Source organism: Oppia nitens, unplaced genomic scaffold (assembly GCF_028296485.1).
Source record: "Oppia nitens isolate AA-2021 unplaced genomic scaffold, nextdenovo-longstitch-racon4-pilon3 scaffold21_pilon_pilon_pilon, whole genome shotgun sequence".
Lineage (NCBI taxonomy): Eukaryota > Metazoa > Arthropoda > Arachnida > Sarcoptiformes > Oppiidae > Oppia > Oppia nitens.
In genome coordinates this window covers 1,538,364-1,563,968 of record NW_026533201.1, presented here as the reverse complement: position 1 = coordinate 1,563,968, position 25,605 = coordinate 1,538,364, and the positions used below count along the sequence as shown (strand labels likewise).

Sequence of the window (25,605 nt, the reverse complement as noted above, 5' to 3'; positions counted from 1 at the left end):
CGGGTGCTGCGGATGCTACCGGTGCTGCGGGTGCTGCGGGTGCTGCCGGTACTGCCGGTTGATTGATGACAACACATGACTGATTTATGCAACGTTGTGCCACTCCGTTGATTGTACACTCAGAATCAAATGTACAGCACGTGCCACGTGCTACCAACACGTATAAGCATAATAATATCAAACTTGAGCTTAATTGAGACATAGTTTTTTTTAATTAATTAAATAAGGCTATGTTGTATACTATAGTTTATAATTTTGTAATATATATATATATATATAAAATATATATATTATTTTTAGTATAATAATTGTTATGAAAAATCTGGTAAGTATAATGTTTCAAATATTTTATCATATTATACTGAAATTATATTGAAATAACAAAATATATATCAATGAATAATATATTAAAATATATACTGTATATAAAAGTTTTATTAAAAATAAATTTCTATAAATATTTAAGCATCTGTATGTACAGTTAAGTCTAATTAATAAAATACTTTTAAACTTTATAAACTATTAACTAAAAACTATTAGTATAATTTAATGTATATTATAGAATAAGTTATTAAATAATTTATTTGTTTTTTATTATATTTTATTTAAAAATAATAATTTAATATTTTGTTGTATTTATAAATAGAGTTTTTAATTTTCCTAAATTATTTCACATACAATATCATAATATATGAATCATTTACTAATAACTGTAAATAAAATTGTAGTTTTCATCAATTAAAATTAATTACTGAAAATAAAATATGCTATTCAAAACTTTCAAAAAAATATAATAAATAACATCTAAATTTTTTTTGTCTCTAAGTTGTTTATAATTTTAAAATAAAAATTTAGTTAATATACGTTTCAAATTTATTTTTAAATAAAATATTATTAGTATTATATGCAAAATAAATAAATATTACATAACAACCTTTTATCCTTTTTATATTTAATAATAAAATCTAAAATTAATTACAGTAAATATTACACTAGAAATCATTAATAATTGTTTAACACTCTATAACAAACATTTTTTTAAACATAAGTATACTATTGAACATATTATGATTTATTTTTTAAAAAAATATTTAAAACTATTTTTTGATTAATATTAAAAAATATTATATAATTGTTAAAAAATATTTTTATATCATATTTTTATTTGTTTTTTTAATATAATAATTATTTATATATTTAATTCTGCGTTAAGCCGTTCCTCAATTTGTGCCAATTCTAACTCTAATAGATGTATAACCCGTTCGTCAATAGCTATCTTCAATTTATTGACAGTTTTTTCCAGTGATTGTCTTTCATCGGCCAGTGCTTTACCTACTAGAGTGTCGGCACCCATATGTTCAATACCGGTATCAATGCGCTTCTTTAGCTGGTCAGCCGTTTTCAACAGTTTGACAATCATTGAGTAGTTGGCATTTGTCGAATTGATTTCAATCTGTAGTTGCATTTCCAGCCAAAACAATTGCGATTCAAGTACCTGTTCGGGTATAGCACCGGTAGTTGAGTTTAATTTGTTAAACAAATCTTTCAAATTTTGCTGCAAAATCATTATGTTTGTCACTAATGACATCTTATTCAATGACTTAAACTTTGCGATTATATCTGTTGACTGTTTGTCCAATTGGATGGCTATCTTCAGTAGATCTTCTTTGGTTATATTATTAGGTTTGGCCGTCGATGGTAACGGTGATGTCGGTGACGGTAGTTCAGTAGATGATGTAGTAGTTGATATTGATTCCGATTCAGATGATGACTGACCCAATACAATAACAGCATTTTGTAAAATTAATATTATAGTTATAATACTAATAATTATATTCATTTTAATTAAATTTTTAGTAACTTTTAGCATTTTTTTCTGCAGTTTAATAAAATATTCTGTAATTAACTCCCAGTAAAAAATGTTTTTAAAATATAGTTTTTTTAAAAAATAAAAATATTTTATATTTTCAATATAAAGCGTCAGTTTGACGACATTTTTTGTTTTGACACACAAACAAATAACTTACATTATTTTAATAATATATTTAATTATTATGAAATATAATGATCATCAAAAATAATTTAATAAAAATAATGATTATCATTTTAAAGTAAAAAAAAACAAAAATTTTATATATGTATATTTAAATAAGAATATAAGCATATTTTTAAATTTTATAATATGATGTATTAGATAATAAGACACGTTGTACATATATATTAAATTTTATTTTAATTATCTATCTATTTTTTGTATTTTTTAATAAGTATATTTAATTTTAATAATTTTTTACTAAACATTAAACACTAAAATTAAAAAAATAATAATAATGCTCTTAAGTAAATTATTAAATATTTGCTATTAGAACAAGATATTTTACTTAATTTTAAAATTAGTAAATTAAACTAAATGTTAAGTAAATTTATATTTATTATAAAAAACATATAGTATTTAGGAATATACATGTATTACAGTATATAGTATAATATACAGAACAAGTTTAAAAATATTTAAGTAAATTAATAGCAAAGATACTGTACTATCTGATACTGTAAATAATTAAATGTAAATGCTATAATAATAATAATAATAATAATAATAATAATAATAATAATACTGTTTGAATTAATCATATTAATTAACAAATAGTCTTTTTACAGCTATTATTTTTAAATTTTTTAATAGAATTTTTATTTTGTAATTTATTAGAAACTTAAACTTTTATATTATAAAAATTTATATAAAAATTAACTATATATTAAATAATAATATTTATAATTTGTTTTTTTAAAACAAAATCATAGTTATATATATTATGTATATATACTGTATATTGTATATACGGTAAGTGTTAATCGGATGGACCTAATTCTGCTTTAAGCCGTTCCTCTATTAGTGCCAAATCAAACTCCACTATTTGTATGGTACGGGAGTCGATGGCCTTCTTCAAGCTATTGACATTATTGTCGAGCGACACTCTTTCGTAGGCCAGTGCTCTGCCTACCGGTGTGTCTGCACCCATACGTTCAATACCCCTATCAATTCGTACCTTTAGCTGTTCGGCAGTTGTCAACAGTTTGACAATCATATCGTTGTTGGCTTCGGTAGCATCGATCACAAGCTGTAGTTCCCACTCGAGCCAAAACAATTGCGATTGGATTACCTGTAACGGTAAGGCACCGGTAGCTTGATTAAGCCTATCAATTAAGTCGTGCATATATTGCTGAAGAATCTGTATGTCGAGTACAAGCGATGTCCGATCGATGGCCTTAAACTTATTGATCTCATCGTTGGCCAGTTTGTCCAATTGGGCCGCTTTTTTTAATAAGGCCTCTTTAGTTAGTTGAGGCTGCAATGTCGATGGCGGCGGCGGTAACGTTGGTTTCAGCGCTGGTGGTTGCGGAGGTACTGGTGCTGATGGTGATTTGTATTTACCTAATACTAGAGCGGCAATTAACAATAATAACTTCATTGTTATAATAATTTTATTCATATCTATATTATTATTATTATTATATGATAATTATTGGATTTAGTTATTGACGGTCAATGTTAAGTTAAATTTTGTATGAAAAAAATATTATTTACTAGTTTTTACTTTTAAAAAAAATTATTAAAAATTTTATATTATTATATACAAGTGTGCTATTGTATAGTAGTACACAAGCAAATAAAATTTAAATAATTTTTTACTTATGTTTACTATATATTGCAAATTTAAGTGGAAAACATGTGAATCCTTTTTTTATATATATATAATATAATACGTAATGATTGTAATCAATATTTTAAATAATAATAATAATCATCATTGTTAATAAACAAAATAAACGGTTAGTATATCTGGAAAAAATAAAATATTAATTAAGTTCTTGTAAAAAATACGTCTACAATAAATAATATTTTTATTTAATACAATTATATATTAAATAAAAAAAAGAGTAACAATAAAATGCATTTTAAGGTTAATTATTAAAAATATTTTTTTTTATATTTTTATGATTTGTGTTTACAAAAAAACTTTAATTAATTTCTAATTGTATAAAATAAATATTTCTATATTGTATATATAATACAGTATATCTAATAGTATATTAAACTCAGAAATTTTTTAGATTTTTTTAAAAGAAAATATATGTTTTAACTGCATGTATGTCAAAGATGACTTTGATATTTAGCATATAAAATATACATTAAGTTTTTAATCATTTAATATAGTATTTACTCTAATACATATACTATTAGATAAATAAAATATTTATTTTTAAAAATTAATTAGATCATTAAATATGTCATAAATATTTAAATTTTTGTTTTATAATAAACTGTAGTAAAATTACATTGTATACGATTAATATGATACAATTTTTTTGCTCAATATAAATATTTTAATATTGTGTAGCTTTAATATGTTTAATTATTTTATATTAATGATTTAAAATATTTTTCTATAAATATTAAAAATTAATAGTAATTTAGTTGTAATTTTTTAGTTAATAAAAAAATTCTTAAGTAGAAAGTTAAACATTAATTAATTTTATATTTAAAAAATATTAAAATAAATAGTTAACTACAATATTATTAAATTAACTAAATGTTTTAAATCTAATAAGACAGTTACACTGATAATAAGTATATAAAATTAAACAATATATTTTATAATATAAGTATTTATTCACATTTTATTTATTTTTAATTACAATCTTTCTTTAAAGTAAAATGATTGAAAACCTACTGTACTGTATTAGTTGATAAAAATTAGTAAAAATTAGTTGATATTTTTAATTTTTTAATTTTTTAATTTTTTAATTTATTTAATTTTTTAGATATTAAACTTAACATTATGTATAACATTATATTCTTATAAACTTATGGTCCTAATTCAGCTTTGACCCGTTCCTCGATTAGGGCTAAATCAAATTCCAACAGTTGTATAGTACGGGCATCGGTAGCATTCTTCAAATTGGTAACAGTTTTCTCCAACGACTGTCCCTCTTCGGCCAAGGCTTTACCTACGGGTGTGTCGGCGCCCATACGTTTGATACCCTCATCTATGCGTACCTTCAGCTGTGCCGCATTGTTCAACAATTTGACGACCAAAGCATAGGCAGCTTCGGTAGCTTCGATCTCCACTCCCAGTTGCCGTTCCAACCAAAACAACTGCGATTTGATTACCTCTAACGGCAGGGCACCGGTAGTGGTCTTCAATTTGTTGACTAAATCGCGAACATTTTGTTGGAGTATCTGTATGTTGGCTACCAGTGACACCCGATCGATAGCCTTAAACTTGCTGATCTCATCGGTGGCCAGTTTGTCCAATTGGGCCGCAATTTTCAATAGTTCATCTTTGTCAATGGGTTTCGGTGTTGGTGGTGCTGTCGGTGGTGCTGTCGGGGGTTTAGTTGGTGCTGGTGTTGGTGGTGGAGGAGGAGCTTTAGTCGGTGCTGGTGTTGGTGGCGGTGGTGCACAAGTAGCCACTATTATGTCATATTAGAGAAAAAATACACACAAAATTTATTTAATTGCAATATTGCAAACTTGTACTTACCGTAAACAATAGCAGCAATTACAATAATCAATTTCATTGTTTAAATTATTAATATTATTATTTTAATAATATAATAATATAAATGTTTTTTTAATATTTATAACTAATAAAAAATTATATTTAACAACTTCTATATATATAGATAATTTATATAAAAAAAATATTGTATTAATTGTGCGCAAATTATTATATCTATTACACTAATTTAGTCTTAATTAAGAAAATTATTTACATGTGATTACAATTAATGACATGATATCACAGTTATTTTGTACTAATATAATAAATGCTAATAATAATACTAAAATAATTATAATTTTTTATTAAGAACTAGTAATCTATATCTTGATATATTTATTGTTGTTTTTTTGGGAATATTTGCAGATTTTTTTTAAAGATGTCTACAAAAATATTTTCAGGACATTCAAAGTCATTAATCTTTTATTATTTTGTAATTTATTAGAAAAAATAAAATATTTTATAATTAGATTAGTATACTAAATGCTTAGTTACAATAAAATTTAATTTATTTGATATATTTAATAAAGTTATAAATAATGAGATGTTTTTTAACATTTTAAAAGTATAATTACATATATATTTAAGTTTTATAGTTAATAGAAACATGAAATTGATAATTTTACAAATTAAAAAACATAAAATTTTATGTGAATTTTAGCAAATGTTATATTTTAATTAAATATAATTTACTGCTTGTATGACTTTTTTTTAATAATCTAAGTTATTAATTAATGTCAAGTTTATTTACACTAAATAATATGATTATTAGATAAAAGTTATTTTTGATTAATAATTATATTATTTTTCTAAGAAAATGTTTTTATTTAGTAAAATAATAGTATTGAATATAAATTTTAAAAAATAATACTTCAATTACTTACTTTTATAAAATAATGTACTAAAATATGATATATTAATAAAAATTAGGTATGTCAAACATTAATTGAAAATTAATATATTTTTAGAATTTTAGTACATATACTTTATATATATATTTTTTTATCACAATCATTTTATAATTATTTTTATAATAATAAACTTACAATATCACATATGATACACACACACACACACACACACAAATTAACTAAATATATAAATTTATAATTAACAAAATTATTTATTAGAAAAAAATAATAGGAAAAAATTTTAATAATAAATTTTTGTTATATAATTTTTAGTAATAATCATTATTTTTTACTAATTATAATAATATTAATAATATTACTAATTATAATAATATTAATAATTATAATAATATTAATAATTATAATAATATTAATAATTATAATAATATTAATAATATTAATAATTATAATAATATTAATAATTATAATAATATTAATAATATTAATAATTATAAATAATAATAAAAAATTATTATAAATTTAAATATACAGGTAGTAGTGTCATATGTTATTAGTATTATGTAGAGAATCTAAAACACAGGAGGTGTGGGCGCACCGGTAGGTGTCGGTGGATGAAAGTGCAAGTGTCTGAGTATTTCGGCGATACGGACTTCAATGGTTCTGAGTTCGACCTCATATTCGGCAATACGTTGGACAGTCTGTGCGTGTACCAGTTCGCCGCATACCTGCAACAGTCGGTGTTCCTCATGTCTGAGAGCACGGGCAGCTTCGTGAGCCTTATGTCTATCAGGACCCGTAGTTTTTTCTAGTTTTTCAATTTCCAACTTAACGTATTCACTAAGTATTTTCGCATCTTTCAGTAACTGTTCCTGACTTTCGGTCTCTTTTTCCAACAATGACTCCTATTTTTTAGTCAAAAAAACAAACATAAATTATTTTTTTATAAAAAAAATTACTATTAAATAAAAGATAATTTTTCTATAAATAGAAATTATTTAAAAAATATCTATTATAATTAAAATATTTTTTTTAAAGATATTATTTTTTTGAGTTTAAATATTCAATAGAAACTGTATGAGCTATACATATCTCTATTTAAATTTTATAAATCATAAAATATAATATATAGCTATAACTATAGTACTAATTGTATAAAAATTTTTGTTATATAGATTTAATTTAATTTATTTCTTATATATAATATATATTAAATATGTTGAACTTAGATTGAATTAAGATAAGATTAATTATAGTATAATTTAATTAATGATTTAAGTATTAGATTATATAATTAATGATTTATTTTATTTTTCTAAAAACTTACTTCAATTTCGACACGTCGTTCAACGAGTCCGACTTCAATCTCCAGAAGCCGAAGTGCGTCGACATCGGTAACAGCTTTGAGTTCATCGAGCAGTCGATGTAGGCGTTCCTCTTCGGCCAACAATTCGCCGGCCAAATGTTGGCGTTTCTCGTCTCTTAGTTTTTGGACAGTTTTCTGTACACGTGCCAGTAGGGCAGCGCCACGTTGGAGAAGCACTTGTCGCTCGTGCTCCAATGGTGATAATGTGGTCGGTACCGGTGGTCTGCCTGTTGTAGGTACCGGTGGTCTGCCAGTAGTAGGAACCGGAGGTCTGCCGGTAGTAGGAACCGGTGGTCTGCCTGTTGTAGGAACAGGGGGTCTGCCTGTTGTAGGTACCGGTGGTCTGCCTGTTGTCGGTACCGGTGGTCTGCCTGTTGTAGGAACTGGGGGTCTGCCTGTTGTAGGAACAGGGGGTCTGCCTGTTGTAGGTACCGGTGGTCTGCCTGTTGTAGGTGCAGGTGGTTTGCCGGTAGAGGGTGCAGGTGCTCCAGTAGGTGCGGCACAGGTATCTAATAGAATAAAAATATTAATGATATTATTATTTTTAATAATTTAAACTATTTATATATATAAATTAATTTTTTTATTATCACTTACAGCACAATAGTGCAGCAAAAACTAAAATAAGTTTCATTTTTTAAAAATGATATTAACTTAATATAATATTTTATTTTTTTTTTTGTTAACCAGCCACCAGATACTGTAGTTTCAAAACTATGACTAAAATTAAAATAAAGATATATCCCTATTTATATGTATACCTGTATTTTAAAAATTACTTAAGCCTATTGTACCAGGATATTATTTACTTTTATTTAAAAAATATAGTAAAATCTAGTAGTGTTTGAAATTGAAACCTTGATTAAACTATTATTTTCTATTAAAATATAACATTTTTCTAATTAACAATTAAGTTGTTCATCTAAATGATAAGATATATCTATTATTTATAGTATAATAATTTAATTTTCTATATTTTTACAAAGTATAAATTTAAGTTTAATTGAAAACTGATAAATATACTTGTCAAATTTATTTAAAGCTAATTTAATTTTTATCAATTGTTATTAATTTTTACTATCTGTTTGTATTGTGTGTTATCTATTTGTAATTTGAAGGTAAATATTATTTTTATTATAAAAAAGTAGTAAATGTAATGTTTAATATTTTTTTTATTGCAAATTAAACGAATAATTTAAACTTAAATTTATTGGTATTATTATAATATTAATATTTTTTCTCTAAATTTTATAAATATAAAAATATATTTTTAAAATTTATGAACATTTTATTAATCTCATAACAACAAAAAAGTTTAAGCACACAAAAGTCAAATACTGTATTTAAAACAATATTATTCATTAATAAATTAATAAAAAAAAAGTTAAAAATAACTAATACATCAAATTGTGTAGAAAAATATTTTAATATAATTTATTTTGTAGTGTCCACTACATTACCTTAAGCTAATTTAGTTATAAATTATTTTTGTATTTAAATTCCCAGTAATTTTGTATACATTTATTTTATATCCTATTTTTGTGCTAAATTCTTAGTATTGCTTTTCAATCGATTATACAGTTCCTTATACTTACCGGTTGCTGACCTCAGACCTCTGGCACCAAACTAACTGTTCAACGGTTCCCACATTCAAACTATCCAATGATAGCTAACCATTCCCTATACCTACCCGTCCTCTCTCAAACACTATAAATACTGTACTACAGTATACACATACTTTAGTACAGTGCCAGCCGTCATACATAGCAGTCATACTGACTCTCATACAATACTGTACTCACATCATACATGTGCTCCACTGATAGCACCATTTTAACCATACAATCCATTGTATCCTCAACTGTCTTAAACTAATCAATAAATTGTTATAATTATCTTATACCTGTGTTAATCATACGATTCATTACCATCGCTATTATCATCATTGAAACTCTCATTTCAAGAGTCCAACCGGTTGTCCATATCATTCAAGACATACATACAACCCGGTTGTCCATCAACTCTAACCTACCGTTCCGTATCGCGTGATATCAAGAGATAGGACAGACATCCAGATTGGAATCAGCTCTAGCTTTACGCTTGGCCACCACTACTGCAAGTGATCTACCCTTTTATCATCAGATAGGTCTCATACCGACCCTTCAGGTGATAATCTATAAGGAATTGGTTGATAATCGGTTGTAGGTCTCATACCGACCCACGCATAACAACCGGTGCTCCTATTCCTCTAAGTTGTGTTCAAACATACAACGTCAGGCACAACAATTGGCGCAGTCGGCACAGATCATTAAAAGATCCATATCTTCGCGTATTGGATGACGACTATCAATACAGGGTTCACTAGACACGGAACTCCATATCTTCGACGAGATATCTCAACTAATAGCGATTCAGACAACACAGTAACCAACAACACATCAGACATGTCCATCAATGGTGAAGACAACGATACACTAAATCCGGTTAATGCCATCGCAGACAACACAACCGGTATCTCATCTAATTGTGTACCAATCGGTACAAACGGTAACTCAGTAACCACCGGATCCTCTACCACTGGCTCAGCACCGATGCTCTCAGTGAAGATACCAAAGTTTAATGGTACTAAAGACTCATCTCTACGTATCGAAGCATTCCTCTTAATCTTCGACAGAGTCTTCGCTCATCTCACAGATGATAACAAACTCATCAAAATCGTTGAGTTCCTCGAATCAGACGCAGCCAACTATTACGGCTCAGATCTACTCATCGACAGATCCATCAATTGGATTAAAGCTAAGCAACTGCTTACCAACCGATATACCCGACTGGACATTCCTCCAGAAGTGGCCGCCAACCGCCGGCGCCAACAACGATCGGAGTCAATCCGCGCATACTTCGATGATAAAATGGAGATCCTAAGACGTCTCCAAAACTATACCGACACTCAAAGAGCAAACCTACTCACGGAAGGCCTACTCCCTGAATACCGTGAATACTTCTATGGCCGACGCTTCAAGACTCCCAGTCAATGGCTCGAGATGGCTCAGGACATCGAGACCGACAAGCAACGAACCGGTAACCGCATCAACCGACCTCACGGATCATCACATTACACAGATGACAAACGAAATGACAACCGGTTACCTAAACGCGACAACAAAGACAAACAACGTCCGCCCTATTCCTGCCGTATCTGCAGAGATCTTGGCATCACTTCATGGCATTACCATAAGGATTGCCCAAACAAATCTGGTTCTCCAGCAGCTATCAATCCAAACACAGGTTCCACAAATGGACCACCTACCCATATATCAGCCGCATCTTCACATCTAATCCGTAACAAAGTTATGGCTACCGAAGCCAAACCACTGGATATGATATTGATCCCGGGCCGCATCAATCGCTTCGAGCTATCAGCCTTCGCCGATCCCGGATCAACTGTAGACATCATACCATTAGATGTCGTCAAACACCTCCGACTCCATATTGACCGCCGCCGCTCTACCGACGTATCACTGGCGCGTGGATCAGCTCGTACTCTCGGAGAAGTCACATTTGACTTAACCATCAATCGGATGACCCGCACCATCAAAGCACAGGTCATCAACGGATTTCATTACACATTACTGCTATCTCTCCAATCTCTTGGCCAATACGGTGTCATCATTGACACACAGACACAAACCGTATCATTCAAATGGCAACAACAGAGAAACTCATCCACTTCAGGGCCATCAACCGGTTACTGCAATCTCATCAGACGTATACCTTCTCCAAACCGGTTGCCTAACAAATCCAATGGCCATATATACAAACAAAAGCACCGCATCGTAAAGATAGACCAACAGTCCACCGCACAGCGCACCCGTCAATCGCATCCATTTGCAGCCAAAGCTGCACGTCAAGTGAAAGATCACCAAATCCATGTTTCTCGGGACAGACGTAACGCTTTACCGATCACTTCGACGCTGAATACAGACGGAAAACCTCGCTTGTGTAAAGACTACCGTTCAATCAATACGACTACTAATGCCGCAAAACCATTGCATCCATACAAACATCGGCATTACTTAAGGGACATCACAACTACTAGTACCGGTACACCACCACGCGCTGTACATCCGGTTATTCGCCCTCAACAGTCCCGACTCTCACGCATCGATACATACAACAAACATATTTCCGGTAATATCCATCGCATCCCATCCAACTCTCCCACTCTACGATTCCGTAACACACCTCGACTCCAATTACCGGACTCAACGCGGACATCCATCACAACCGGCTAAACGTCTCACTCCTGGTCCACATCGTCTCACTCAACCGTTTAACTCTTTGACCAGTCTTAAACCGCCGGGGAGTGTAGTGTCCACTACATTACCTTAAGCTAATTTAGTTATAAATTATTTTTGTATTTAAATTCCCAGTAATTTTGTATACATTTATTTTATATCCTATTTTTGTGCTAAATTCTTAGTATTGCTTTTCAATCGATTATACAGTTCCTTATACTTACCGGTTGCTGACCTCAGACCTCTGGCACCAAACTAACTGTTCAACGGTTCCCACATTCAAACTATCCAATGATAGCTAACCATTCCCTATACCTACCCGTCCTCTCTCAAACACTATAAATACTGTACTACAGTATACACATACTTTAGTACAGTGCCAGCCGTCATACATAGCAGTCATACTGACTCTCATACAATACTGTACTCACATCATACATGTGCTCCACTGATAGCACCATTTTAACCATACAATCCATTGTATCCTCAACTGTCTTAAACTAATCAATAAATTGTTATAATTATCTTATACCTGTGTTAATCATACGATTCATTACCATCGCTATTATCATCATTGAAACTCTCATTTCAAGAGTCCAACCGGTTGTCCATATCATTCAAGACATACATACAACCCGGTTGTCCATCAACTCTAACCTACCGTTCCGTATCGCGTGATATCAAGAGATAGGACAGACATCCAGATTGGAATCAGCTCTAGCTTTACGCTTGGCCACCACTACTGCAAGTGATCTACCCTTTTATCATCAGATAGGTCTCATACCGACCCTTCAGGTGATAATCTATAAGGAATTGGTTGATAATCGGTTGTAGGTCTCATACCGACCCACGCATAACAACCGGTGCTCCTATTCCTCTAAGTTGTGTTCAAACATACAACGTCAGGCACAACAATTTAATATATTATAGTTATTGTTTAATTAAGAAAAATTAATGCAAATTGAAACTAATTAAAAATATCATGGACAATTTAATTGAAATAAAATACATGCACAAAAATTAAAATATTTACAATTTGAAATAAATATAATGTTGTAAAAACAAATTGTTTATTTATTTAAATAATTATTTATTATAAAATAATAATAATTATTATTATTAGCTTTAATTAATAAAGTATTATTTTTTAAATGTTTTAAAGTTTAAACTATAATAACAATATAGACAAGACTTAATAAGCCTTAGTAGTAGACGGTGCGGGTTTTGTGGGATGCGGTTTGGGTGTGCGTTCATCGCGTTTAATCAATTCAATTACCCGATTCTCGATGACCAACAATTCCACTTCCAACCGATCGATTTCGTGTTGTTCTTTGGCCTCTGCCAGCCGTTTGGCCACTAGTTTGACGGCTTCAACTTCATGACTGAGTAGTTGGGCCTCGTGTTTACGGCCGTCCGATTCTAGTTTCTTAATTTCATCGGTTGCCAACTTTTCAACATCGGCTGCCCGTTTTAATAGGTCATCCTTGATATCGTTGTGCTTCTGTATATAGGATGATCCAGTCGGTGCTGGTGTGTCAGTGGGTTTGGGCGGATGTGTCGGATGCGGTGGTCTAGTTTGTTCATCGCGTCGTATGATATCTTCAATGTGGTTCTCCAGTTCCAGTAGCCGAACCTCCAGATGTTCAATGACTCGGACGTCGGTTCCGACTTCCAATTCGTGGGCCAACCGTTTCAGTTCGGCTAACTCGTGTCTGAGCTGTTGGGCTTCTCTATGTTCGCCTTTGGCTTCCAGTTTTTTGGCCTCGGCTTCGGCTTTCACCTCTAACTCTTGGGCCCGTTTCAACAGTTCGGCTTTGATATCGCGCTTATCTATTTGAGGCGCACTGGTAGTCGGCGGCGCTGTCGGATGTGTCGGATGCGGAGGGTGTGTGCGTTCGTCGTGTTTAATAATTTCGTCCAATCGGTGCTCAATAAACTGCAGTTCCCGTTCCAAGTGTTCAATTTGTTTCTGGTCGGTAGCTTTCTCTAGTTCGTCGGCCACACGTTTGAGTACATTAGCCTCACGGCTAAGCATTTCCGCTTCATGTTTGCGACCCTCGGCCTCAAGTTTCTTGACCTCTTCGGCCGCTTTCGCCTCCAATTCTACGGCTTTTTTCAACAGATCATCTTTGATATCACGTTTAACTAGTGTTGCACCTGTAGGTTAACAACAAAATTTTTTTTATTTAAAATCTATGCTATAATAGTGGTAGAAAATGTATTAAACAATACATACAGCAAATAACACCAACAAAACCTAATATTAACAATAATTTCATTATTTTATTTGTAAAGTTTTTTTTCTCTATCTAAATGTTCTCTTAAACTTTAAAAACTTTAATTTTTTAAAAAGAAAATAAATTGTCTTTTTATATAAAAAAATAAAATACTAAAATTTTGATTATCAAAAACAAAAAATTAATTGCATAACTGTGCTTGATTAACTAATTGCGAAACTATATATTATTTGTACAGTATTTGATTTATTTTAATTAGTAAATAACTGATTGATTAATTAAGATCCGTGTTATAACTTATCAATAAAATATTAACATTGATGGATTAGTAAAAAAATAAGTAATATAAATAATAATAATATAATATTAATTTTGACTACGTGCTATTTTTTATAAAAATATTATTTTTTTTGTGTATTACCAATAAGTACATTATGTTCAATTTTATAAAAGATCATTTTTGTTGATTATAATACTTTTAATCTTTTATATATATAGATAAATTTACTATTTTTTAATAATTATTTTGTTTTTTATATCGTTTATGTTTTTTATCTGTTTGTATGAAAAAAAAGTAAATGAGTGATAGATAGAGTTGTAGATAAAATAAATGATCAAGGTAGATAGGATTTTTTTAGTTAATATTAATTTAATTGGTTAACTTATAATTAAAATTGCAATATTATTATTTTTTATCTAGATTATTTTTCAACAATAATTAGTGTAAATTAAAAAACATTTATTTTTTATTTGTTTATTGCGTAAACTATTTAATAAATAACTTATTAAATTAAATTTTAAAAAATTTCTCTGAAATATTATATTTACCGGTATTGCACAATATGTGCCATTAGTTTAGGCATAAATAAATACAAGTAATAACTGAAACCAATTGAAAGTTTTAATAATTATCTCAATCAAAATGTTATCCTATTATTTATAGCTTAAATATTGATATTATATTGATTTAGTAGTTTATAAATGTTAAGTTGCTTTTTATAACTATTATTATTATTGAAGAAAACACTAGAATAAGATAAACTTAATATTAGAAATAATAAACTACTAATAAATGTAGACAAATATATTAATAATAAGCAATAGATGATAATAGCATTAAAAAATAATGTACCGATAAAAAACTATAAGTTATTGATAAAAGTTTAATTTTATATAAATTATTRTATATATCTGTATAAAATATAAAAATATTTTTTAACTTAAATATAAAATACAATTTTTTTTATTTTTTATATGTCCGCATTAACCTTGATTATAAATTTACTATACTATACAAAATTAAATAAATAAAACAAAAAAAACAAATGAAATTATAAAAATTTTTAATAAATCATTGATTAATTAAAATTTTGTCTAAAATTCAGTATCATATTTACTGTAACTTACAATACCTAAGGTTTATTTTGTAGTTTAATAGTTTGTTGAAATAAATTTTCGTAATTTTTTAAATGAAAACAATTTATTATCCAATTATCAGTTTGGTTTTAAAGCTAAACATTCAACAAATGATGCATTAATATCTATTTTAAATGATATAACTAATGGACTAAATAATAATGATATAATTTGATAAAATCTGCTTTTGATTTATAAATCATAAAATTTTAATTGAAAAACTAAAAAACTATTGTGATATCAATACAATTAAATGGTTTGAATCATATCTTATATAAAACTATAAATAATAAATTATCAAAACCATTGGTTTCAGATATAAACATTAACAAATCTACAGCTAAATGGAAAGTTAATATTTGCCGATGATATATAATTAAAGCAAAAAACAATTTGAAACTTCAAACTAAAATGATTTATCAAAAATTAATAATTGGTTAAAAAGTAATTATCTTATATTAAATCATAAAAAATGCAATTTAAAAAACATTAATCACAACATTAATGTAAAAATTGACGAAAAATTTATTATTGAAGTAAAATCAACAAAAATTTTAGGACTAACTATTGATCACTCGCTTAACTTTAATGATCACATAAATGATTTATGTAAATGTTTAAACACTAGACTAAAATTATTGTCACGATTAGCGCATATTTTACCTGAAAAAACATTAAATTTTATCTACAAATCTATTGTTAAACCAAAACTAGAATACGGATGTATATTATTTGGATATACATATAACACACATTTAGATCCGTTAATAAAACTACAAAAACGATTTGCAAGAGTAATAACTAAATCAAGTTTTACGGATAATTCTCAACCTTTGTTTCAAAAGTTAAATTGGATTTCTTTTACAAATTCTGTTAAATTAATATATATATAAAGCTATTTGGATTAAATAACAATTTTGTTTAAATACAACACACACCGTACTAGTTCATGATAATTATATTAATTTACCGAAAATTAATAATTATATTCAAAACAGCATTTTTGTAAAAGGAGTTAAACATTGGAATAATTTACTTTATATGAGAGAATTCTTAAAGATTTTAAAAATTATTTAAAAAATTTTAATTTTGATAATATCTATAATTTATATTTATTGTTATTTCATTGTTGTAATTATTAAAGTCTATTATGGCTTACTATGTATACCAGTTTTATAACTGAAAGTGATGCCAATAAAGTCTTATTATTATTATTATTATTATTATTATTATTTTTTATATTAATAAATTATAAGATTAAAACTGTTTATTCAATGTATATAAGATTATTGACAAATGATTACAGTATTATTTTATTTATTAGATTATTAAATTCAATATAAATTATAATCAAATCTAATTTTTAGTTATGACTAATAAAATAATATTTAAAGATAATTTTATTGAAATATTAGCAATCACTTATATTTGATTATAAATAACAACAATCAAAATTTAAAAAACAAAAAAATATTAGATTAACATTTCTAATATTTGTTTTTAATACTTTAGATTATACAATATTTTTATTAATAATAATAATAATCATCTGAAAAACTATAATTTTAAATTATTTTTATTAGTCTAACTATAATTTAAAAAATAAATATTAAGTTAAATTAATAAATAGCTAAAAATAATTGATGTACATAAACTTTTCTATGATATTTATTTTTACTATATATATATGTTTTTGAAAATATTATTGCTTAAGCTCTAGTCGATGGTGCAGGTGCTCTAGTTGTCGGTGCCGGAGCTCTACTAGTAGGTCCTCTAGTTGTCGGTGCCGGAGCTTTACTAGTAGGTCCTCTAGTTGTCGGTGCCGGAGCTCTACTAGTAGGTCCTCTAGTTGTCGGTGCCGGAGCTTTACTAGTAGGTCCTCTAGTTGTCGGTGCCGGAGCTTTACTAGTAGGTCCTCTAGTTGTCGGTGCTGGAGCTCTACTAGTAGGTCCTCTAGTTGTCGGTGCCGGAGCTTTACTAGTAGGTCCTCTAGTTGTCGGTGCCGGAGCTTTACTAGTAGGTCCTCTAGTTGTCGGTGCTGGAGCTCTACTAGTAGGTCCTCTAGTTGTCGGTGCCGGAGCTTTACTAGTAGGTCCTCTAGTTGTCGGTGCCGGAGCTCTACTAGTAGGTCCTCTAGTTGTCGGTGCTGGAGCTCTACTAGTAGGTACTCTAGTTGTTGGTGCCGGAGGTCTAGTAGTAGGTGCTCTGGTTGTCGGTGCCGGAGCTCTAGTAGTAGGTGCACTAGTGGTTGGCGGCGCCGGTGTAGACAATCGTCGTTCTAGTCGCTGCACTTCGGCTTCGACATCGTCCTCCAAACGTTTCAATCGGCGCTCAATTTCGGCGATACGATGCGGCTCTACGGCTATGGCCAACTCGGCCGACAGTATACGCAGTGCACCGTCAAACTCGACCAATCGGACCAACTCCTGACGAGTTAGTTTGTGTTCAGTTTCCAATCGTCGGATATCCCGTTCGATACGGAGTTCCAGTTCGGCCGCACGTTTCTCCAGTTCCGCTTTATCATCCCGTAACCGATAACCATCGGGTGCTGATAATGCGGCTAAACATACATTTAGAAAAAATATTAGTATAAATTAAAATAATAAAATACCATTTTTAATTTTTAAAAAAATTAATTATATTAAAAATATAAAATTATTTAGCATGCTTATTTATTTATTTATTAATTAAAAGTTAGTTTACCCGAAATAAACAATACTAGAAATGTTAGAAACACTTTCATAATTGATGCTTATGTATGATGACTATGTTTAATAATAATTAATTAAAATTTTAATAATTTAGTTTATATTTTATTATATAAAAAAATTGACTACTTTTATACGATTTTTTTAAATATAAAATTAATTAATTAACAATTTAATAATATTTTTCTTAGGATTGGCACTATTGCACCATAAAATACAATAATTTCTTTTTGATCATTTCTTCAATTAATGTATTTATTTATTGATAAGATAAACAATACATTATAGAGTTACCAAATATAAAAATCATTTTTAGTTCATCTAATTAATTAAAATCTATAAAAAATTCAATAATTTAATAAAAAATAATTATCAAAAATAAATTTTAATTATTATTTATGAACAAACTAAACTTATAGAATACAATTTTCAAACTATATAGCTATATATCTAATTATAAATTTTTTATGTTTTATCTATATTTTATTTTAAAACATAGCATCATTTGGTCACTCTATAAATAGCATCAATAATTTTCTAAGTATATATTTTTATTTTCATCAATGATCATTATAGTCTACTTGAAAATTTATGTCAATTATTATGAATCATAATTTATTATTAGCTGATATTAATTGACAATTGACAGGTTAAAGATATACAGTATTTAGTCACATTAGCTATCACATTTTTTAAAAAAATGATTCATACTAAATAAACGATGCAATAACAATAAAAATTTTGTTAATTATTAATATAAACAATTTAATAATTTTATTTTTAGTTATTATTATTATATAAACATTAAATTATAAATGAATAGAATCTATAAATTATAATTAATAGATAAAATCATAATTTTAGCCCAAATTTAGTATATATATAATTTAATAAATATATGTGTCATTGTATGATCTAGTTAATTTATCGATTAATTTAATCATATTGTAGATGACAAGGTAAGCTATTTGATTTTAGTAATAGAAAAACATAACCTTCACATTTATACAGTATATAAATATATAATATTCAAAAAATATAAAACAGTATAAATTTATTGAGATTTTTTTTTTAGTTTCAAAAAAAATATTTTCAATTTTGGAAATATTGAATACTAACATATTATTCACATCATATAAAATGGATATAATTTGTATTGTATTATAAATAAACTTTATATTTGCTTGATAACTTTATTTTCATGATTTTTTGTTTGTTTGCTTATGCTTTATACTGTACTTATATTTACTACATTAATGATAGATAATAAAGTTAAATACAATGATTTTTTAAAATTAATTAATTAATAAAATATTTATTTGTTAATTTTTAGCTAACAACTTTATTTTTTTTAATTAAATAAAAACTTTAAAAAAAATCTATTTTCTTGTTGATGCCGGTGCACCAGTAGTTGGTTGAGGTGCGGCCGAAGTTGGCTGTGGGCCAGCTGTAGGCGATGTCAACAATTTTTCAATACGTTTCAACTCGGCTTCGACAGCATTTTCCAGTGCATCCAATCGCTTCTCCAGTCTAAGTAATTCATCGTCTTTTCGGGCCAATGCCAGTTCGGCCGACAATATACGTAGTTCACCGTCCAGACCGACCAGATTGACCAGTTCCTCGCGGGTCAGTTTATGTACTTCCTGTAGACGTTGGATATCGTTTTCCAATCGGGCCTCAAGTGTTCGGGCCCGACGCTCAAGTTCAGACTTGTCGTACGGCGAGCGAGTGCTGCCCGACGGTCCCGATGTGGGTGCGGCCGATACGGCTATTGTTGTTAATAATAATAATAATAATTTAATAATGATTTATATAGCTAATTATTTTATAATTTTTTTAATTAATCTATATTTATATATATTTACCATAGACAAACAGTGCTAAAAGTGCGATGACAAATTTCATGATTTTTTTAAAAATAATAATAAGTTTTTTAACTTATTTATGACAAATTTATGATTTATTATAAAATTTGTTTTCACTATTTATACCTTAACTACAAAAATAATATATATATATAATTGCAATAACAGGTAATTTTCTATTTTTTTAGTGCAATCCGACTAAAAAACTTTTATCACTTTTACTTATAAATTTAATATCAATATATATATATCATATCAAACACACGTTTCTAGTTCATGTCGGGTAATTTTTTTTAATTAATCTTATTATAAATGATTGTATTTTTTTTGTAATAATTAACTTAAATGTACTAAAACAGTTAAACTTTTATCAAGCACACTTTCAGATAAATTTAGAACTTTTTTTAAAAAAAATGATAATTATGTAATTGTGGATTAGTTTTTTTAGATAAGTTATACAATTTTATTTTTCATATTATTTTTTATTTTTTTTTGTTAAATATATTATAATCTACAAAAAATATAGTATAAAATAATTAACTAATATAATATAATTATAAATATTTTTTTTTTAAAAAATAAATAGTTTTTAATTTTTTAATTAATCAATTTTAACTAAAAACTTATTAATTTTATTAAGTAAAAATATAAGACTTAAGTATAAAATAATAAATTTAAACCTAAGTTAAATTTAATTAATAATAGGAAATAAAATAATCATTACTTATTATTGATAATTAACGATAATTGATCAAGATAAATAAAATATTAAGAACTTATAGTTATATAAAACTTAATAATTAATAAGGATGTATATAAACTGATTAAAGTTAAGCAATTTATTTATTAAGATATTATTATTATTTATATTATTACAATATTATATTAGCTATTATTAGTATTTTTTTACTAGTAATAGATAATAGTGAGTATTTGAACTACTATTAGTAAATTAATAAAATTTGTACTAATAATAGTAATAATTGAAAAATTAATAAAATTAAATTTTCTATATATTATTAAATAAAATGAATATACTTTATAATAGTCGTTATATTTACAATTAATACATAAAAATTGTAATTATCAGTTAAAAGTAAATTATACCAACAAAAATCAAATAATCCTAATATAATAAATAATAATTATAAATAGTAAATAAATTATTTTAAAATTACATTAAAATAAATTTATTTATTTTAATTAATTAGATGCATTAGCACTTTTAATAAAATTTCAAAAAATCATTGATAAATAACAAATAAATTGTTATTTTATGCATCTACTGTTAATAGTAAATATTTTATTAAATAATATTGAATAATAGTATTTTACTTTTTTTGAATAATTATAAAATAATATAATTATTATTATTGTTTGTTAGTAAAAAATTTTTACTAATTACTATTTATTAGATTATACAATATATTTATGTATACTGTATATATTATACATATACACAGTATTATTATTATTACTGTATTATTATTATAATAAACAGACAAACATTTAGATGAATACATTATATTAGATAAATTACTGTATATATACAGTTATATAACAACTAGTAGTGTTGGCAACATTATAAATATTGATAAATAATTTTATAAACAAATGAATTTTATTTATTTTTTTATAATATTAATAAATAATATATATAGTTTAATTAATTATTTGTAAATAACAAAAATATTTGCCAACAAAAAAAAATGTTGCCCAAAATCTGTATAACAATTATTCTAGTATTTATAATACTATGCAATACAATAATAATAATAACAACTACCAATCAATTGCCGCCAAATATTATAATTTTTTTGGTAGACGATATGGGATGGTCGGACGTGGGCTACCGTTCCGATCACATGTTGACACCTAATATCGACACCCTATCGGCCGATGGTATAACACTAAACAGTTTTTATACTCAACCGCTGTGTACGCCCAGTCGCGGTGCACTGTTATCGGGTATACATCCCATACACGCCGGTACTCAGTACCAGGTGTTCAACGAGGCCACACCAGTCGGCTACCCGTTAGACCACAAACTGTTGCCCGAGTATCTCAAACAATCGGATTATGCAACACATGCTATCGGTTAGTAATAATAGATAAATAATTTAAATTAATCTAAAAATAATACTTAAACTTAAAAATAAATTAAATTCTTAAATAAAATTGAATTTATTTTAAAGATATAACTAAACTAAGATAAGAATAATTATATATTAGATCATAATTACTATTTTTAAGTATATATTTAAAATTTAAATTAATAATAAAGTTAATTATAATGTCTATATTATTTTATTTATATACTATAAAAAAATGATCTTATTAATTTTGTTATAAAAATGTTAATTATTAATAGTTTAAAAAATAATAATAATTTAAATAAATTTTTATTTAAATTTTTGACTATTTGATTAAATTATAAGGTCCTTTTTTGATATTTTTTATTAAATAAGATTAACATAATTAGTTATCTACAATATACATTAGCAATAATAATTTTTAAAAATTACTTTATTTTTTTATAAATTATTTTATTATTATTGTATTTTCTTTAAAAAATGATACTAGGTAAATGGCATCTGGGTTTTTATAAACGTGAATATACACCAACCTATCGGGGGTTTGACTCTCATTTTGGTACGTGGGGTGGTTTCGGTGACTACTATAATCATACCATGTGCTCGGGTTTTATTGGCAAACCATACGATCACTGTGGCCTAGACTACCGGCACAATATGGAGTTGTTAACTAACCAACCGCAAGAGTATTCAACTCTAGTCTATACTAATAAAACTATAGATATTATACGCAATCACAACATCAATAGACCATTGTTTCTGTATGTTGCCTACCAGTCCCTGCATGCCAGCTATGCCGACAATATACTACAGGCGCCTCCCGATAGCTATATGAAACGGTTTGCACATATAGAGTCACAGAATCGCCGTACGTATGCCGCTATGGCCTACTGTATGGACGAATCGATTGGCAATATTGTTGGCGAACTATATGACCGGTCAATGTTGTCAAACAGTATCATTATATTTACCAGTGATAACGGACCAATGGCTATCAATATACCCAACGTATTTTGTATGTATTTAATTAATATCATATATTACTATATATGATTAAATATGTAATTTTTATTTAAAAAAAATCTATTTAACTGTACATTATTATTAAATGTTAAACAAAAAAAAGTATAATTTTTCATCATAATTAATCCATTAGTAAATATTTACAATATATTTATTATAATACTACTCTAACAAATGTTCTAGCTAATTTTGGATCAGATGTACCATTGCGTGGTGTTAAAACTTCCTTATTTGAGGGAGGTTAGTTTTATTTATAATTTTTTTTAATTAAAAACATTATTTTTATATAACTTATGTTATACGGTATTTGCAGGTATTCGTGTGCCGACATTCATATGGAGTCCATTGCTTAGCACCAGTAGCTACCAGTCCGATGAACTCATACACGTTACCGATATAATGCCCACACTATTGGAGGCAATTGGCGGTATTGCCAACAATACTCAGTTGAATGAATTTACCAATAATACAAACAGCTATGGTATATATATATATAATACATTATTTGCATATTAAAAAATATTTAACTATAATTATTAATATTAATTTATACTGACTGAGCGCACAGGTATGTCTCAATGGCAGACCCTATCGAAACGTATGGGGACAAAACGTAGCGAACTATTGCACAATATAGACCCTGTTTGGAACCAGTCATCGATTAGATGGTATAATTGGAAATTGGTACAGGGACCTAGTGATCCTAATCTGGCATATATGCTTAGCCAGTGGTATCCAACCATACCCATTGACGATAGTCAGCGTATAGATATGAATCAATCGGCCAGAGATCGGCTCAAACACACCGATCGTCTGACTAGTCGGTCATACCGTGTGTTGACGGCAATGCACAGACCGCTTCCTGATTACAATCTATTAGAAACATCGGCAATAACTAACTGTCAGTCAGTGTCCTCAACCACCGAAACTGATATCAGTGGTGGTGGACATCAATGTCAATCGGATCGGGAGTTTTGTTTGTTTAATATCCGAAGCGATCCGTGCGAACATCGGAACATTGCCTCTAAAAACAGGCATTTAGTATCATATTTATGGAATAGACTACAAAAATTAAATCAGTCGGCAGTCTGGCCATTGGCACTGACACCGGGTGATCAAAACGGTTATCCCGATAGACATGGACAAGCTTGGGTTAATTGGCTTTGATTTAGTTGTAAAATAGTGAAAATAAATAATAATTTTGTTTTTTTAACTAAATTTACTTAAAACTCATTTTTTTAAAAATAAAACAATATTTTTATAGATGTTATTTGATTATACTTACTTAGTAATAATATTCTATTATTTTTATTATTAATATTTTGTAATACAATTATTTATTTATTAAAATTACAAACATATTTATTTTTTTTATTTCAATATATAATATTTAATTTTATAAAAAACGTGTATTATCAATCAGTCAAATATTAATATTAGATTCAATTAATATATTGTTAAAAAATTAAGTTTGAAATAAATATAATGTATAAAATAAGTTTATTATACTTTATAATAATAATACAGTATTTTATAATTTATAGAATATATTGTTTGTTTTGTAATTTTTTTAAACTAATTCAAAGTTTAGAAATTATAAATTTTATTATATATAAAAAATTATTATTAAAAGTTATTATAATAAAAATTAAATAAAAAATGCTATCTAATCTATTTGGTATATATGTTATTAATTTTTAACTTTATTTAATAATAAGGTGGCGCTATATAGTGTTAGATTGAAAAAATAAATGACAAACATTGTATTATACAAATTTTTTTTGTATACATTTATACAGTTTAGTATAATTTATATTTATAAAAATCATTGTATGATTGAAGCAAATATTTAGTGTCATTGATAACAATTAAATAGTAAAGAATTTTTTTATAAAATAAAATTATATAAATTTTATAAAATTGAAAGTTTAGTTTATAGCAAATATTTAATAATTTTTTTACAAATGAAAACTCTTACTTGATTTACTAAAATTATACTATTTTTTTGTATGAATAGTATGATTTTTCAAAACATTTTTTTAAAAATATAGTTAAAAAATAACTTTAAGTTATAAATTAACTATTAACTAATTATTAATATATATAAAAAAATAAAAATGTTATCAAATATGTGTATAACAATTAGTCAATTAGTATTTTTAGTAA

The 25,605-nt window shown here is 27.2% G+C and overlaps 6 protein-coding genes across 6 annotated transcripts; 1 reads left to right on the top strand and 5 right to left on the bottom strand.

The window, feature by feature from the left end:
- Positions 1–4,761: 4,761 nt before the first annotated feature.
- Positions 4,762–5,622, bottom strand: LOC128953246 (probable global transcription activator SNF2L2). Its single transcript, XM_054298722.1, has 2 exons — positions 5,550–5,622; positions 4,762–5,478 (listed from the first exon to the last, which is right to left on the bottom strand). The coding sequence occupies exons 1-2, from the start codon at positions 5,584–5,586 to the stop codon at positions 4,871–4,873; spliced, it is 645 nt and encodes a 214-aa protein (XP_054154697.1). The 5' UTR covers positions 5,587–5,622; the 3' UTR covers positions 4,762–4,870.
- Positions 5,623–6,969: 1,347 nt separating this feature from the next.
- LOC128953247 (uncharacterized) lies at positions 6,970–8,579 on the bottom strand. Its single transcript, XM_054298723.1, has 3 exons — positions 8,400–8,579; positions 7,764–8,311; positions 6,970–7,341 (listed from the first exon to the last, which is right to left on the bottom strand). Exons 1-3 carry the CDS (start codon positions 8,434–8,436, stop codon positions 7,009–7,011), a joined length of 918 nt encoding a protein of 305 aa, XP_054154698.1. The 5' UTR covers positions 8,437–8,579; the 3' UTR covers positions 6,970–7,008.
- A 4,646-nt stretch (positions 8,580–13,225) lies between these two features.
- LOC128953245 (uncharacterized) lies at positions 13,226–14,437 on the bottom strand. The gene is made up of 2 exons (XM_054298721.1): positions 14,334–14,437; positions 13,226–14,254 (listed from the first exon to the last, which is right to left on the bottom strand). The coding sequence occupies exons 1-2, from the start codon at positions 14,374–14,376 to the stop codon at positions 13,290–13,292; spliced, it is 1,008 nt and encodes a 335-aa protein (XP_054154696.1). The 5' UTR covers positions 14,377–14,437; the 3' UTR covers positions 13,226–13,289.
- Positions 14,438–17,459: 3,022 nt separating this feature from the next.
- Positions 17,460–18,535, bottom strand: LOC128953250 (proteoglycan 4-like). The gene is made up of 2 exons (XM_054298726.1): positions 18,454–18,535; positions 17,460–18,310 (listed from the first exon to the last, which is right to left on the bottom strand). Exons 1-2 carry the CDS (start codon positions 18,491–18,493, stop codon positions 17,460–17,462), a joined length of 891 nt encoding a protein of 296 aa, XP_054154701.1. The 5' UTR covers positions 18,494–18,535.
- A 1,210-nt stretch (positions 18,536–19,745) lies between these two features.
- LOC128953268 (uncharacterized) lies at positions 19,746–20,440 on the bottom strand. The gene is made up of 2 exons (XM_054298747.1): positions 20,324–20,440; positions 19,746–20,226 (listed from the first exon to the last, which is right to left on the bottom strand). Exons 1-2 carry the CDS (start codon positions 20,361–20,363, stop codon positions 19,838–19,840), a joined length of 429 nt encoding a protein of 142 aa, XP_054154722.1. The 5' UTR covers positions 20,364–20,440; the 3' UTR covers positions 19,746–19,837.
- A 2,633-nt stretch (positions 20,441–23,073) lies between these two features.
- Positions 23,074–24,606, top strand: LOC128953432 (arylsulfatase J-like). Its single transcript, XM_054298915.1, has 4 exons — positions 23,074–23,431; positions 23,623–23,679; positions 23,753–23,920; positions 24,008–24,606. The coding sequence occupies exons 1-4, from the start codon at positions 23,074–23,076 to the stop codon at positions 24,604–24,606; spliced, it is 1,182 nt and encodes a 393-aa protein (XP_054154890.1).
- Positions 24,607–25,605: the final 999 nt, after the last annotated feature.